The sequence below is a fragment of the Entelurus aequoreus genome, linkage group LG18 (assembly GCF_033978785.1).
Source record: "Entelurus aequoreus isolate RoL-2023_Sb linkage group LG18, RoL_Eaeq_v1.1, whole genome shotgun sequence".
NCBI lineage: Eukaryota > Metazoa > Chordata > Actinopteri > Syngnathiformes > Syngnathidae > Entelurus > Entelurus aequoreus.
This window is the reverse complement of record NC_084748.1, coordinates 26,625,151-26,642,569: the sequence shown is the minus strand read 5'-3', so window position 1 is coordinate 26,642,569 and position 17,419 is coordinate 26,625,151. Positions and strand designations below refer to the sequence as shown.

Below are 17,419 nucleotides of genomic sequence, written 5' to 3'. Positions count from 1 at the left end.
AATATTCTAATTTTGTGACACACGGAATTTTGGATTGTCATTTGTTGCCACTTCAAATCATCAAAATTAAATGAAATAAACATTTGAATGCATCAGTCTGTGTGCAATGAATAAATATAATGTACAAGTTACACCTTTTGAATGCAATTACTGAAATAAATCAAGTTTTTCAAAATATTCTAATTTACTGGCTTTTACCTGTATATATATACATACATATATGTGTGTGTGTGTGTGTGTGTGTGTGTGTGTGTGTGTGTGTGTGTGTGTGTGTGTACAGTATATATACACTGTATAGTGTATTCAAAGTGTGCTTTTTTTTTTTTTTTTACAAAAATAGGGACTTTTATAACTAAACAAAGATATCCCATAACTTCAACTTGATTTAGACTCCATCAGTCCTAACTCAGTCTTTGTTTAACTACAAGCCCACGCCTGGCTATCTACTAGCGTGTAAATTTGGCGTCACGAATGGATTTGCAAAAAACACGCTGAAATGGCTGTTATTTATTTGATCCATTTTCCAATTGTGTACAAAATCGGAAATTGGATAAACGATTTGTTGTCCGTTTTTTCATTTGTAATTTTTTCAAAATTCATTGAGATGTCAAGTTTACCCGGAAGTAGATATCTGTAGATGTGGGCTTGAAAGTAAACAAGCAGAGAAGAACACAGGAAGTCTAATGGAGTCTAAATCAAGTTGAAGTTATGTGATGTTTTTGTTTTAACCTCGCCAAACATCGATCCGGTACATTTTTTTGTTTTGTTGTTATTTACCAGCAAACCCAAGTCCACAGGTATCCACTTATGGGTAAACTTGATGTCTCAAATGGATTTGCAAAAAACAAGTTCAAATGTCTGTTATCTGTTTTGTCATTTTTTACAATTGTACCCAAAATCTGAGATCAAATAAAAAACAATTCGTTGTCTGTTTTTCATTTTGGGTCTGGAAACAAATATTGAAAAACAGAGTTGTTATTTTTTACTGTTGGTTTTATTTTGAAAAACTAATGAACGGAAGCTGCACAGACCTACACAGACCAAATGATCATGGTTCAATATGCTTTTATGTAGAAAAGCAGGATGCAACATCACACTGTTTTTTTCCTACGAGCCAGTCCGTGATCTTGTCTTTAAATAGAAACTTTTGCTTCTGGTGTCGGAATATCAGAAATATCAAAATATGAGTTTCAGCTGACTGATGATTTTCATTGTTGGTTTCTGTCAGAATAATTGTATCTAAGTTATCACAAAACTTTGTGTTGCCATGAGTTCTTGGCGAGAAAACAAAAGCTGGGAAGCAACATGAAAGTGTTCTGTTTCTTTCATGTATTGCAATCCACAGAAATAATTTGTCTTGACCTGAGAACTACAAAGCGGAGAGGAAGCAGGACCAGACTCCCCTCCAGGCAACCTTTTCTTTGAACTGTTTTACGACCCTTTCTTTGAACTGTTTGTAATCAAAGGCGATGGCTGTTTACGACCCCCCTCCCTTAGAAACAGCTGTTGCCATGTAATCAGGGAAAGTCCAAATAAAAGAAGAGGCGTACAATCTTTCGTCAGAGCGTGATGGAGACTGTACAAGAGTACAGCCCAGACGTTTCTCCTCAATTGAGCAAAATTTAATTCTGTCTGTGTTTAATTCCTTGCTTCTTGTCTTGTTTAATAGATGTCATCAGTGTTTGAACCTGACAGTTTCATTTTCGTAAAAAAATATAAATATAACCCTTTTTCTAGATGTAGTTATTGCGCTTTGACACCGAAAAAGAAGAACGCTTTGATTTTTAATGTTATTCTTTGTGTTTCGAAATAATATAGAAATAAACCAATTATTTTTGTTTTTAAAATTCCTGTTAATGAAAAAACAATTCAATGACCAAAACATATACCCTTACCGTTACAGTCCACTCACATCAGCAATCGTACAAAAAAAGCATTGTGTCTGTATTTTCACGACATTATCAGCAAACCCGAATAGTGTGAACAAATGCCAAAAATAGAGTCTTATGGCAGCGCTCTCCACAAACATGGAGTTTTGTGTTGCCTCTGCCAGTCTGCTTTCTTTTGCAGTACCGCCATTCTGGGATGGAGCCACTGGTTCACACACCTGCCGGCTGTTGTTAAGGTCTTTCTTCCAGCCTACCTCTGTGCCAGATTATTGTCTATGCTACGCTGGCCTATTGCCATTGTCTAATACTCCCGCCTGAGGTGGGTATTGACGCGCTGCATTTGCTCCGTTACATTTAATTACATAACTTTTTGGATAAATTGTACTTGCTGGAGAAGAAATGGGACAAGGCGCGGTAAATAAAACCCTGATTGTATTTCAAGATAACAGAAGGTAATTATACTATTTGTCTTAATTTTTCTCAAGCTGCTCCTGCTTCACACTTGAAGCGAAATGCAGGTGGAAAACGCTTCAACAAACTTTGACCACAAATATTTGAAATTTGCGGACTTTGAAAAACACGAAGAGATTACCTAACAATATTATGTATAAAACAATCGGCAATGTCGTACTTGTACATGATGTTCCAGATCTTGAGCCCATCATCCCTGTAGTAGTAGTTGGGGACGTCCTGCATGTCGCGCTCAGTGATGTCATCTGGGATACAAAGGGAAGTGTAGGTGATGGCGGACAGCGATCTCGCCAGGATCCTGTTTAAAGCAACTCCGCCGGAAGCTGCAAACTGAGACCAATACGTGAATGGAAACCGTAAAGGATCTTTATGATTGTGAAAGTTAACTTTTTTTCATACCAAGGTGAAGACTCCGGTGGGGCCGATCAGCGTATCTCGAGCTAGTTCGTTGATCTGCAGGGTGTAGCGAGTGTGGGGTATGAGGAGCTAAAGGGCAAGGATGGAGGGAAAGAAGGAATTAAAAAGTACTCAAAGACAAAACCCCACACTGGCAAAGCTCCTTACCTTGTAGAGGTGATGCACCATAGGTAGGTTGCGCAGCAACGACACCGCAAAGACCTCGGCCAGCAGGTGCGTGCGCAGCAAGTGCGTGTTGAGCTGATGCTCTGTGAAGTCGGCGCTTCTCACAAATATCCTTGCCGTCAGCCAGTCATGGGTGGAGTCAGTGGGGAGGAAGATGGGGTTGTCTTCACCTGGGGTCTGCTTCAGCTGTGGGAGTCGTGATCCAATTAGTGATCTACATTCTAACTCAAGGGAAAGGGAAGTTCTAAACTCAAGTTCATAGTATGCAATAACAATAAAAGCCTATTCCATTGTATTGTAAAACACTAGCATAAATGTTAGCATACTACGTTAGCATGCTAACATGGGAACAGTAAGCATACTTGCAGGATGGCATCAAGTATCAAAATCTATGATTTTTAGGTTCAATCGTTTACAATTTGCTAAATTGCTATTAAACACATAGTGCCAAGAACGTTCTATAATTTTCCCATACCATGCCATGTATATAATTGTATTTATTTACAAGTAAAATAACTCACATTATTTTAACAAACAATTTTTTATTTGCAAAAGTTTTCATTATATATTGTCCTGTGTTCTCATAATCACAATCAACAAACTAGAGGTGAATTCCTAAAAAATATTAAAAGATACATTTCAAGTCACATACCAGCCTTAGATTTACCGAATCAATACCAAAATCCACAGTATCAGCCACATCTACTTTAAACATCAAGCTATTTAATAAAAAGCTGACTATTGCTTCAAAACACCATGAAAATCCCTTCACTGCAGTATTTTTGAAATGTTTTAAGTAAGTCTTTGAGATCCCACAACAGGGTATTGCTTGTATTCCGACACGTGACTTCTTCCCGGAAGTGAAAACCAGTGGTGGACAACCTAGCTAAGACGGTTGTTGTACAGCAAGCAGCGCGCAAACTATCTGAGTACAAAAGAGGCCTAAATCTTCCTGTAAAAAGCAGATAAGAGCAAAAAATCTAACTTTACAATGGAATAGATCCCTATACCTTATAAAAAATTTGTCGATGAAAGGATTATACGTCGGTCGCGTTCTCAGACATTTCAAACTATTGTGCTCCAGACATCATTCTACACGACAAAACAGATGGAAACTTGGAAAAACATGGAGGTCTACGACTTCTTTGTGTGTGGCTGGGTCAATGATATTGGTATCAAGACTCTCTCGGGCAACGTGTTTGCTCAGGTAAGTTTGCATTTTATGATTTAACTTTGCAGTCTACAGCCATGTTTGTTGCTGTTGCACGCACCGTCTACGAGTGTGCATGATTTTCCCCGTCTTTATGTGTATGTACTGAAAGATTCATGTATGATTGCTGCCTTTGGTAAAAGCTTCAAACTATTTTAGGATTTGCTCACATGTGCTTTCTTTGATTTCGACTCGCTGAGTTGGTGCTTTTGGAAACACTCGTAGCAAACATGTGTTTAAGAAACACAAATCATATCAGGATAACATTTATATGGGAAATAATAACTGTTAAAAGTATTTCAAACAAACCTTTAAACAAGTGATCACTGCAAATTCATGCATTTTTCTACTCTACTCCCTTGGACTGGTGCGAGAGTGGCATGCTTTTCTCGTCGTTGTTTCGTAAAATCTTCCACTCTTCCGCCCTTTTTGATTACCTCTCAAAGAACTCTGAAGAATTGTTTATCCTTTTCGCGATTGGAACGATTCGTACACCTGAAAACAACACTAGCATTGGGCATTTTTTCTTCGAGAAAGGCTAAATGGCGCCCAGTACCCATTGAGAATAGAGCTAGCTTGACCACCACACATATTTAATGGGCGGGACGTGAGCCGGACATCAAGTCAGTAAAATCCAAGTTATTGGATACACGTTGTCCAAAACTCTATGGGCTTGATGCCAGAATTGAATCAGAACACGCGTGTGTCTTTAACTTTAATGCTAGTGAGTTATGTTTGTGTGTTTCTGAAAAACACTGTTGTGCATTTTTGACATAAAACACTCTAACTCTGTGCTTCTCCAGTGTAAAAGAGGCCATGTATCACATACAACAAATAACTATGGAGTGGGACAGGAGGAAAAGATGTTAGCAACACTAGAATAGCTATGTAAGCTACAATGCTAACATTACACTCACAATTTAACACCAAAAATATGCCAGGATTAGGCTATTCGCTGAATAAAAGTGACAGCTGCCATGTCATTATAAGACAGACGGATATTTGGCAAAGATCCAGCCTTTATTTTAAGATGTGTAGCAAAGCCTGATTTTTTTGGGGGGGAGGCGTAGTGTGTATACATTGTGGCAATGACAAGCAGTATCATTTTCATGAGGAATGACTACGATTGGCCTATCATCCGCCTTCATGCAAGTAAAAAAATGGCAACCAAAAAATAGTAGCAACAGGTAAAATGCAAACACCAAAGCAGGGCAGTAAAATATGTCTCATATTTTTTTTAACACCACTGTTTACTAATGTCACCTGAATGGCGATAGGCATCAGCTTGTCATTTGGTCTCTTGTGAAACAGAACCAGGGGCGCCGTTAAGTACTGCTGCTCTCCAACGACTGTGTTTGCTGGCATTCCGTCCAGGTTCTTGTAGTCGCACAGGTAAATGTTGCCTTGCTGTTTGAGGGGAAACAAATCTGGATGTCTATCTTGTCGAGTTGAATGACAAAGTAGTTGGATCATGGCGTCAAGCTACTGTGGAGCTCATGTGAAACGAGCGAATACCTTCAACTCATTAGACAGGTCTGAGCCCGCAGGCATGCAAACCATGTCATTGGTCACGGGGAAATTCGGCGGCAGAGTTTTGCAACGTCGGATCAGGATGGGATTGATGCCGTTTAGATATTGGTATCCAAAGAAGTCATCCTCCTTCCAGTGTTCCTGGACGTAATCTGACAAAAGCACATACTTTTTACTTGTTGTCAGTCAATTATTGTCAGGCTTTGCTGGATTTATCTCATAAACTCTGACACAACAATTACAAGTTGAATGAAGTCTTTGACAAAATGGAACATACTCTAGGCAGAAGTGGGTAGAGTAGCCAAACGTTTTACCGTTATTTTAGTGTCATATATCTCAATTAAAAGTAAAAAGTAGTTATCCAAATATTTACTTGCGTAAAAGTAAGTATTCTGGGCCCTATTCTCCTATGTGCTTAGGTGAAAAAAGGTGCGCAGCAGATTCTACCTCAACTTACCCCAGCTTAAAGTCTGTCACTATGTGTCTTCATCCAAGATGCGCACTTTCGGTGGAGGAAGCCTTAAATATTGGCATTCCCTGTCAAATATGGCTTTCCAATTGTTCTCTCTTCTTTAATTCTTATGCGCCTCTGAGGCTGGAATAAGTCCAGCGCCCCGGAAGGTGAAACATTATTTTGCTCTTGAAATTTTAATGCAGCTTGACAGCACACATATGATAAAATAAGCTTCCAAAAAAATATCAAATCTATTTTGATCGTTTCAATTGAGACACCCTAGACACATCAATTGAAATTAGGAGCATAATGCCACACTGTATTAACTATCAAAAATCAAAATACACATCGTTGTCTAATGTGTCCGACCACAGTGGAAGGGGAGAGCGTGTATATCAGCCATGTTTGAACATTTTTGTACTAACGGATATTCAATGCATCTGGACAGTAGTCATGTGGCAATTTAATAGAAAATACGTCTATAATGTATTGCTATCAATTGATTTGATTAATTCCTTTACGGTCAATATTAAACTGTCATGCTCCCCATACATAAAAAACACACGCACAGCTGTCAAGCCCATCTGACGTGTCGCAGTTTCACAAACATTTGTACTAAACAGAACTCTTAACACAATCACAAATACCATCAGTTTGGTTATAATAGCAATTGAAACAAAGTTTCATCTACGGATCATAATTCACATCTAGCCAGGAAGAAGACGCTGTTGTAGCGTGCATACACACACTATATCACCATTACAACACACGTTCACATGACAAGCACGGCCTGGATTGATACACTTTTTTCAAAATCAAATTGTCTTATTTTTTGTGGATTTTAGTGACGCTCACAAGCAGGGACGGTTCCAGAATTTTTTTCTCTCCAGAGGCTAAAGGGTAGGCTTGACCGATACGTAGGGGTGTTGAGAAAATAATCGATTTTCTTGACTTCAGTTCTCATTTTTTCAACAAAAGCAGTAATGATACACAGAACAAGTGTCTTCGATATAAAAGCAGTTTGATCTGAATTTGACCAAAGAATATTCAACAACTGAGTCAAGTCTTACACAGGTGACGATGGCAAAAATGTGTAACATGCAAAGGTAACAAATACAGCAGGATGAATGGCGGTCGCTGTTTTGTTATGCTAAGACAGCGTCTGCGCTCAAGGTATGGCTGGCAACTCTAGCTGCATTGGACGGCTGAGCTAGATTTGAATGTTTTTTTACTTGACTAAATAAAAAATACTTAAAATATATAAAAAAGGCTGGGGGGATTTGACTGGGACCATACAGATTTCTGACGGGATTATATCCCCCTCAACCCCAGTGTAGCGCTGCCCCTGTTCATAAGTGTTGTGAAAACTCCATATTATTTTCACCCAATCAGAAAAAAGGCATCACGGCAGAGTTCGCTTTATTAGTAATGAATGAGTCCGGCTTCATTCGAGACTTACAGTAAGCACTTTTGCCTCACTTAAGCAGCGTGAGTGAGCGTGTCCATAGGCTGGAGCTCCAGCGGCAGAAAGATGTTGGATCCTTGGCTACTTTGGAGCCAGTTCCTGCATCTTACTGCCTCCTCTGAGGAAACATGACTGCTACGGTTTTCTGTTAGTTGTTAATCTTTTCTAGGAGTGAGTCTGGTGGCTTTACCCAGGTTCTCCTCTTGATTTTTTGCTAATCGAAAATGTTTCGCCTTACGAATCTTTCTATTTTTCCAGACCCCTTAGCTTTCCCCTTTTTATGTCTCCTTCTGGCCAAGACATCTGTAAAGAACCTTAAATCATTTTGTGTCTTTACTCACTTTAAAGACTTGTTGACTGCTATTACGCCTCTTCCCTGCATCTTGGGTCCAACTCAAACCTGAGCATGAGAATGGTATTTGTAGCACAACCGTAGGTGGTGTGTGTATTTGTGTGCGTGTGAGACAGAGACCCTACTACAGTATGTACTACAAAAGATGCACATTTTACTGTAACGACCGGGTCGCATCGTGGAGCGAGGTGTTCTCCCAAGGATGCAGACGGGCTCGGACACAGCTTGCAGGTAGGAAAATGATTTATTCAGGAACTAAATCGGACAGGAAAAAAACAAAAACGACTAGCGTGGGAGCTAGCAAGCAAAATAGCATAGCCTGAAAGCTAGCAGGAATCAAAAGTGGTCGTTAGCTGTTGCGTGAAAGCAAATTAGGAAGCCAGGCAGAGTGCTGCCCGGGCGAAGACTAAATAGCCCTCTGATTAGTGCCCGGACAACAGGTGAGCGTCTCGAACACTAACCAGAGGCAGCTGAGCGTAATCTGCCGTCATGGCAACAGAAACAAAACAAGGTGCTGAAAACACATGTGACTTGAAAACGTAAAACTATGATCCGGGCAGCGGATCATAACAGTACCCCCCCCTAAAAGGACAGATTCCAGATGTCCCTTGAAAACAAAAAAAACAACTGGAACCCGAAAAAAAAAACAAGCAAAAAGTTCATGAGTCAAGGGCGGGCGGGGGGGTGACTTGGTGGTGGGTCGCCAGGCCACGTGTCCCCGAATCCACCGGGGAAGGGTCAGGTGGCGGCGGCGAATGGAACGCCGCCGCCGCTGGCGAGGCGGGCGAGGCGGGCGACCACGGTAAGGCCACATTCGTGGCCGCCGAGAAGGTGGGCGTGAGTGGCGCCAGAATTTCAGCAGCCTCTGAGTCCTCTGAGAGAGCTGCTTGCGCAGCCGGACCACTCGAGGTCGCTGAGACGTCGCCGTGGAAGCGGTAGGTGTCGACGTCGCCGTGGCAGCCGGAGGAGTCGCCGTCGCTGTCGTGGCAGCCGGAGTCGCCGCTGTCGTGGCAGCAGGAGTCGCTGTCGTGGCAGCCGGAGTCGCTGTCGTGGCAGCCGGAGTCGCTGTCGCGGCAGCAGGAGTCGCTGTCGTGGCAGCAGGAGTCGCTGTCGTGGCAGCAGGAGTCGCTGTCGTGGCAGCAGGAGTCGCTGTCGTGGCAGCAGGAGTCGCTGTCGTGGCAGCCGGAGTCGCTGTCGTGGCAGCCGGAGTCGCTGTCGTGGCAGCCGGAGTCGCTGTCGTGGCAGCCGGAGTCGCTGTCGTGGCAGCAGGAGTCGCTGTCGTGGAAGCAGGAGTCGCTGTCGTGGAAGCAGGAGTCGCTGTCGTGGCAGCAGGAGTCGCTGTCGTGGCAGCAGGAATCGCTGTCGTGGCAGCAGGAGTCGCTGTCGTGGCAGCCGGAGTCGCTGTCGTGGCAGCCGGAGTCGCTGTCGTGGCAGCAGGAGTCGCTGTCGTGGCAGCCGGAGTCGCTGTCGTGGCAGCCGGAGTCGCTGTCGTGGCAGCTGGTGCTGGTGCGAGAACCAGTCGTGGTACAGGTGCTGGTGCGGGAACCAGCCGTGGTGCAGGTACTGGTGCGAGAACCAGTCGTGGTGCAGGTACTGGTGCGAGAACCAGTCGTGGTGCAGGTACTGGTGCGAGAACCAGTCGTGGTGCAGGTACTGGTGCGAGAACCAGTCGTGGTGCAGGTACTGGTGCGAGAACCAGTCGTGGTGCAGGTACTGGTGCGAGAACCAGTCGTGGTGCAGGTACTGGTGCGGGAACCAGTCGTGGTGCAGGTACTGGTGCGGGAACCAGCCGAGGTGCAGGTACTGGTGTGGGAACCAGCCGAGGTGCAGGTACTGGTGTGGGAACCAGCCGAGGTGCAGGTACTGGTGTGGGAACCAGCCGAGGTGCAGGTACTGGTGTGGGGACCAGCCGAGGTGCAGGTACTGGAACCTGTGGTGGAGCTGGTGCTAGCCTTAGCCTTGGCGCCAGCTTAGGTGCAGGTGGCCTAGCTGGTGGTTGCGGCTTAGCAGCCCGAAAAACCGGTGGTGGCGGCCGGGCAGGAGGTTGTGGCTTAGCCCGCCGAAGGACAGGTGGCGGTGGCCGAGCAGGAGGTTGCGGCTTAGCACGCCGTCGGACTGGTGGCGGTGGCCGAGCAGGAGGTTGCGGCTTAGCACGCCGTTGTGCCACCCCACTCGCACAGCTCCCAGTACTAGCCCCCCCCTCAAAAAGCGGATCCCAGACGCGCTCCTTGCGGATTGGAACCGTCTTCAAGGGTGGGTGGAGGGAGGTCCGGGGGAGGGCAGAATCCTCTCCTCTAAATTGTCCAAAATGTCTCTTCTTACTCCCCACTTGAGACTGGGTGGGAGCACAGGGGGAAAAAATATGTGCAGTGGGCGGAGCAATAGTCACTGGGGGTGGAGCTAGAAAGTCAGGTGACCGGGACTGACTAGATTTACATTTCACAAAAATGTCCTGATAATGTTTTATCTTAGAATTAAAGTCCTTAGGAGGTGGCTGACAAAAAGGAGCAGAAGAATTTAAAAAAAATTCTTCGTCTCTGACGTCATCCATGTGGGTCTCCAGCTGACTGACAGCCCAATCGGTGAAATGTTTGGCGAAATGGTCAATTGGGTTGCCAAACATCTGAGGAGGGGAATCTTGGGCTGAATGTTGCTTACTGTGTACCGGTGGAGGAGTTTGAGGGAGTGGCGCGTCTTGGCAGCGAAGTGAAGACCTCTTTGGCGGCTTCCGTCTTCGCTGACGCGTCCGGTGGTGCGGAGGTGTGGCGATGTCCTCGGGCCAAACGGAGCGGATTGGGACCAACTTTCCGTTAGGACCCCAGATCAGGTCCTGGCGCTCCGAGGGGGAATAGCGGAGAGTCTCCGCCTCCATCGCTCGCAACACCATCCACGCACCTTCGTCCATCTCCTCCGACGTGCTCGCTGCGGGAGAACTTTTTCTTGCTGGCTTCCTACTGTAACGACCGGGTCGCATCGTGGAGCGAGGTGTTCTCCCAAGGATGCAGACGGGCTCGGACACAGCTTGCAGGTAGGAAAATGATTTATTCAGGAACTAAATCGGACAGGAAAAAAACAAAAACGACTAGCGTGGGAGCTAGCAAGCAAAATAGCATAGCCTGAAAGCTAGCAGGAATCAAAAGTGGTCGTTAGCTGTTGCGTGAAAGCAAATTAGGAAGCCAGGCAGAGTGCTGCCCGGGCGAAGACTAAATAGCCCTCTGATTAGTGCCCGGACAACAGGTGAGCGTCTCGAACACTAACCAGAGGCAGCTGAGCGTAATCTGCCGTCATGGCAACAGAAACAAAACAAGGTGCTGAAAACACATGTGACTTGAAAACGTAAAACTATGATCCGGGCAGCGGATCATAACATTTACAGTCACTTCCCAAGCATATATGTCCGATAAAACTGCCTTTGAAACAACGTTGTAAAGTGGTTGTATTTGTAAATTGAGACAACGTTGGTGGGGGGATTTGACTGGGACCATACAGATTTCTGACGGGATTATATCCCCCTCAGTCCCAGTGTAGCGCTGCCCCTCATCACTCCCATGTACAAACCCCGTTTCCATATGAGTTGGGAAATTGTGTTAGATGTAAATATAAACGGAATACAATGATTTGCAAATCATTTTCAACTCATATTCAGTTGAATATGCTACAAAGACAACATATTTGATGTTCAAACTGATAAACTTTTTTTTTTTTGCAAATAATCATTAACTTTAGAATTTGATGCCAGCAACACGTGACAAAGAAGTTGGGAAAGGTGGCTTATAAATACTGATAAAGTTGAGGAATGCTCATCAAACACTTATTTAGAACACCCCACAGGTGAACAGGCAAATTGGGAACAGGTTGGTTCCATGATTGGGTATAAAAGTAGATTCCATGAAATTCTCAGTCATTCACAAACAAGGATGGGGCAAGGGTCACCCCTTTGTCAACAAATGCGTGAGCAAATTGTTGAACAGTATTGCCAGGAATTTAGGGATTTCACCATCTACCATCACTGACCATTTACCTGTTTTTACTTTATATGACTGTCATCTCAAGAAAACCAAAGACACTATGGCAAAAATCTCTAAACGAATAACAACTGAGGAAACAATATGTGCCCTAAACAATAGTTTAGCAGTTCAGGATTGGACTTCAGTATACAGAGAACCAAATGTAGACAGTGCTTATTGTAATTTTCTAGACATCTTTACTTCCCTGCATAATAAACATTGCCCCGTGAAAGAATATTTTATAAAAGGAAAAAATAAAAATAGCCCTTGGATCACAAAAGGGATAATTAATGCCTGTAAAAAGAAAAACAATCTCTACAAACTTTTCATCAAAATAAAAACAAAAGAAGTCGAACAACGATACAAGAAGTACAAAAATAAATTAACTGATATTATAAGAACAAGCAAACGGTTATATTATCAAAAAAAACTATATGAAAACAAAAACAATATAAAAAGAACTTGGGATGTTTTGAATAGTCTAATAAAACAAGGATATTCAAAGTTGACATATCCTGATTACTTTATTGATGAAAACGGTGAAGGTTAGAAGGTTATAATATGAGTAATGTAGTGAATAAGTTCAATAGTTTTTTTGTAAATGTTGGTCCTAAATTGGCTGTTGATATCCCAGACAATGGAGTTACAAAATCAACTATTGAACAGAATTCTTCGTCATTCTTCCTCTCAGCTACAAATGAGCAGGAAGTGACAAACATTGTGCGGAAGTGTAAAAGTAAGTGCTCCACTGACTGCCATGATATCAACATGATATTGGTTCAAAAAGTTGTACTGAATATTGTAAAACCCTTAACTTATATATGTAATTTATCATTCCAGACTGGCTGCTTTCCAAGTCAAATGAAAATCGCTAAGGTAACTCCGCTCTTCAAAAGTGACAGCAAACACACTTTCACCAATTACAGACCAATCTCTCTTTTGCCTCAGTTCTCAAAAATCTTAGAGAAACTATTTAACTTTCGACTTGAATCTTTTCTTGAGAAGCATCATATAATTAATTAATTAGTCAGTATGGCTTTAGGTCCAAACGAACAACCTCAATGGCGATAACTGAAGCTATTGAAGAAATTACTAATGCACTGGAGCATAAAAGATATGCAGTTGGTATTTTTATTGATCTAAAGAAAGCCTTTGATACCATTAATCATTCAATTCTACTAGATACAATGGAAAGATATGGAATTAGGGGGCTGGCTGGTGACTGGTTAAAACGTTATTTAACAGGGAGGGTACAGTTTGTAAAAATTGGTCAATTTTTATCTGATACTCTTGGCATTGCTTGTGGTGTCCCCCAAGGGTCAGTGTTGGGGCCAAAACTGTTTAATGTGTATATTAATGATATGTTTAATACATCCAAAGTACTGAAATGTATACTATTTGCAGACGACACAAATATTTTCTACAGTAGTGATGACTATAATGAGCTCATAAATACAGTAAACACAGAACTAAACATAGTAAAAAAATGGATGGACACAAATAAATTATCTTTGAATATAAATAAAACTAAGATAGTGATGTTTGGAAATCGCAACATAACGTCTGAACAGAAAATAAGTATTGATGGTACCCAAATTGAAATCGTAAATGAGAATACATTTTTGGGAGTAATAATTGATAGTAAACTATAATGGAAACCTCATGTCAGACACATTAAAACAAATATCTCCAAAAGCCTCTCAATTATAAACAGAGCAAAAGTACACCTCAATGAAAATGCACTCCGTACTCTATACTGCACCTTGGTACTCCCATATCTTACATACTGTGTTGAAGTATGGGAGAATACTTACCACAACACAATTCATCCTCTGATCATATTACAGAAAAGAGCAGTGCGGATCATTCACAATGTTGGTTATTTAGAACATACTCATAATCTGTTTATGCAATCAAAGTTGCTCAAATTTGATGACCTTGTTAAATATAATACATTATTAATCTTATATAAAGCATTTAACAAATTATTGCCGCCTAATCTGCAACGTTTTTTTTATAAGACGAGTGCAGGCTCATAACTTGAGAGGCTTTGGATATTTCTTAAACCACTCTCAAACCACTCGTAAACACGCTCAAACCACTCGTAAACGTTTGTGTGTGTCTGTATGCGGAGTAAAACTATGGAACAAACTGGACTTACAACACAAGCAAGCCCAACTATTAATCGATGTAAACTATTATACAAACATGGGGTCTGGTTCAAATAGAGATGAAGGTCTTCAATTTGACCTGTTGTTGTACTCTGTCTCAAAGTGTTAACATGTGCTCAATGTTTCCTTACCATTATTGCTATGTTGTCTATTACCATTGTTGGCATTTTGTCTATTACCATTGTTGGTATATTCATTATTCCTACATTGTTGATACAAATTATTTTTACAGAGTAATAATTATTGTTACCTGTGGTAATGCCACTATGATACAACATCTGTATTATAATCCTTGAACAAAGTAACGGTGAACTCATGTGAATAATCACTGAATGGAGAACTGGGGGTGGGAATAAATAAGTTATCTTCTTCCCACTTCCTTTCAGGCAAAACTGGACAATCATGCATTACATATTATACATTACCTTTTGCACTATATTAATTTATATTATTATGTCTTGTCAACTTTGTACTTTTTTATGTCATTGCCTGAAATAAATAAATAAATGAAAAAAAATGAATGAAAATGTGTAACGTTGTTGACCTTGTTGGTTGGGAAATTACCAAATTTCAATGGTCAAATAAATGTAAAAACCCAACATTGATTATACAAAAAATGTGTTGTTCAAATGTTATATTTGAGTTGCTCAATGTCAGGACCTAGTTCAACAAGTTCTCAACGTTTTTTCTGTCTTTTGTCTGCTGGCTAATGACTTTATAACAGGGCCAATGTTAGCATCAGTAAAACTAAAAAACATCTACAACTTACCGCTACATTTTATTTTTCTAGTTGGAAGTAGAATTCTTGTAGGCTGAAATGTAAACATTTCTACTGACACAGATGACAGCTCACTGTATGATATACATGTTCTGTATCATAGTTTGTAAGTAAACATTGAATAGTTGTGCCGCCTTGTCTGACGTGTGTCATTTTTTACAGTAGGGGCCGCCTTAACCTAAGGGGCTAAGGAGGTTTTGGGGGGGGCCCTCAATCCCCAACAAACCCCCCCCCCCCAACCACAGTTTGAAAAAAAAGTAAAACAATAATTTACTCAACAGAACAACAAGGATGCAAAAAAACTTCTCCCCCCGTTGGGGTGCGTCATCCCCTGGCCGGGACTCATATGGGCACGTTGCTGTGTGGATGGCCGGGATGCAGTGTTTGCATTGGGCATGGGGGCTGTGCAGTTTTTCTGCGTTTGGTTGAGGTATGGGCTCTGCGGGGTTGGGTTGGGGCAGGCGGGGGCTGGCTTTGTTTGGCGGGGGGTGGGCTCGCGTGGCGTCATGCTAAAGTGGTCTGGTGTGGGTCACGGGCCGTGGGGGGAGGGAGGTGGCGGCGGCTTCCTGGCCATAGTTCCTGGTTGTCGGCCGCTTGGACTGGGGGGGATGTCTGGGCCCTCTACTCCTCCTACTTATAGCACACACAGTCACACATATATAAGACTTTGGGGGATTGTCCTGCGGGGAGGCATGGCGGGGGGATGAGGATGCCTCCTATGGGGCTCCAGTCCTCCTGTCTTGTCCCCTGCTCGTCCATCCCTCAATCTTAGCTGCATATTAGACACTTAGGATTTGGGGGGCTCGGCTTGGTTGGGACCCACCAACACCTTGATGTCCCCCAATTTTAATCGCATTATTAGTTCCCACAAGCATACATATCTCACTCACGCTACAGTACACGCATCAATAGGGACTGGAGATCGGCGGTAATGGCTGACCTCCTAATTTTAACTGCACAGTAGACACTCTGGGGGCCTTGTATTTATTTGTGTGTGGCGTCGCGCGGGCCTCGCTTCCTGTTGGGTGGGGTCCATGCCCGTGTGGCCCGACCTTGCGCTGTGGGGTCTCTGTTGGTGACTTGATGTGGTGGCGACGCGGCGCCCATGTCTGGTCTGGATGCTGTGTCTTGGTTGTTTGGGCGGTGGTGTGTTTGTGCGGGTTTGGGTTGGGGTGGTGGGGTCTTTTGGTGGAGGGGGGGGGGGTTGTTGGTGTCTCTTGTTTGCGTGTTGGCGTTTGGGCTGGCTGGCGGGCTGGCGCTGGCTGGTCTCCGTGATCCTGTTGGCGTGGGGTTGCCGGTCGCAGTTTTTTTTTATCGCTTTTATTTGATTGGGTGGTGCTGGCTGTCTGGGGGTATTGCGGCTGCTGTTTCTGCTGCCGTTTGTTTGTGGTGTGGGCGCCCGTGGCTGCTGGGTCTGGTGCAGGGGGGTGGCTGATGTTGTGACTGGTGGCAGCGCGCGCGCGTGGTGGTTGTCGGGGCTGACAAACTGTGTATATGTATGTATATGTGTGTGTATGTATGTATGTATGTATATATATATACGTGTATGTGTATATATGTGTATATATGTGTATGTATGTGTATGTATATATGTGTATGTGTGTGTATGTGTACATGTGTATGTGTATGGGTATGTACACTACCGTTCAAAAGTTTGGGGTCACCCAAACAATTTTGTGGAATAGCCTTCATTTCTAAGAACAAGAATGGACTGTCGAGTTTCAGATGAAAGTTCTCTTTTTCTGGCCATTTTGAGCGTTTAATTGACCCCACAAATGTGATGCTCCAGAAACTCAATCTGCTCAAAGGAAGGTCAGTTTTGTAGCTTCTGTAACGAGCTAAACTTTTTTCAGATGTGTGAACATGATTCCACAAGGGTTTTCTAATCATCAATTAGCCTTCTGAGCCAATGAGCAAACACATTGTACCATTAGAACACTGGAGTGATAGTTGCTGGAAATGGGCCTCTATACACCTATGTAGATATTGCACCAAAAAACAGACATTTGCAGCTAGAATAGTCATTTACCACATTAGCAATGTATAGAGTGTATTTCTTTAAAGTTAAGACTAGTTTAAAGTTATCTTCATTGAAAAGTACAGTGCTTTTCCTTCAAAAATAAGGACATTTCAATGTGACCCCAAACTTTTGAACGGTAGTGTATATTAATGTTGTTGTCCTAGGGTAAACTGGGTATAACACATGGCACACTGACAAAGCTTAACCTATTATTACTATAACAATCTACAAGGTTAATGTAGGTTGCTTCTCTTTCTTCCCCTCCATTTTTCTGCATTCTTTCATATCTCAAGTTATCATTACGTATATGTATTGTTGCATTTGAACAACTGTATTGTTGATAATAAAGGTAAAATATTGGTATTGTTCATTATCAATAGCGCTATTTCTATTGGTATTTGTATTGCTCCATTTGTAGTGTAATAATGCTCATTGTCATTTCTGTATTATTTTTCGCTAACTGCTTTTTTGCTATTACTTTTACCATCAT

General features: G+C 42.6%; 1 protein-coding gene across 1 annotated transcript in view; it reads right to left on the bottom strand.

Annotated features, from left to right (window-relative positions):
• The window catches only part of LOC133633962 (hydroperoxide isomerase ALOXE3-like), a 61,408-nt gene that overhangs the window by 22,249 nt on the left and 21,740 nt on the right, over positions 1-17,419 (bottom strand). The window contains exons 6-10 of the mRNA XM_062026814.1: positions 5,668-5,834; positions 5,416-5,559; positions 2,925-3,128; positions 2,760-2,846; positions 2,521-2,690 (exon numbers count right to left, since the gene is read on the bottom strand). Of these exons, the coding sequence (XP_061882798.1) occupies positions 2,521-2,690; positions 2,760-2,846; positions 2,925-3,128; positions 5,416-5,559; positions 5,668-5,834 (772 nt within the window). The remainder of the gene's footprint in view (positions 1-2,520; positions 2,691-2,759; positions 2,847-2,924; positions 3,129-5,415; positions 5,560-5,667; positions 5,835-17,419) is intronic.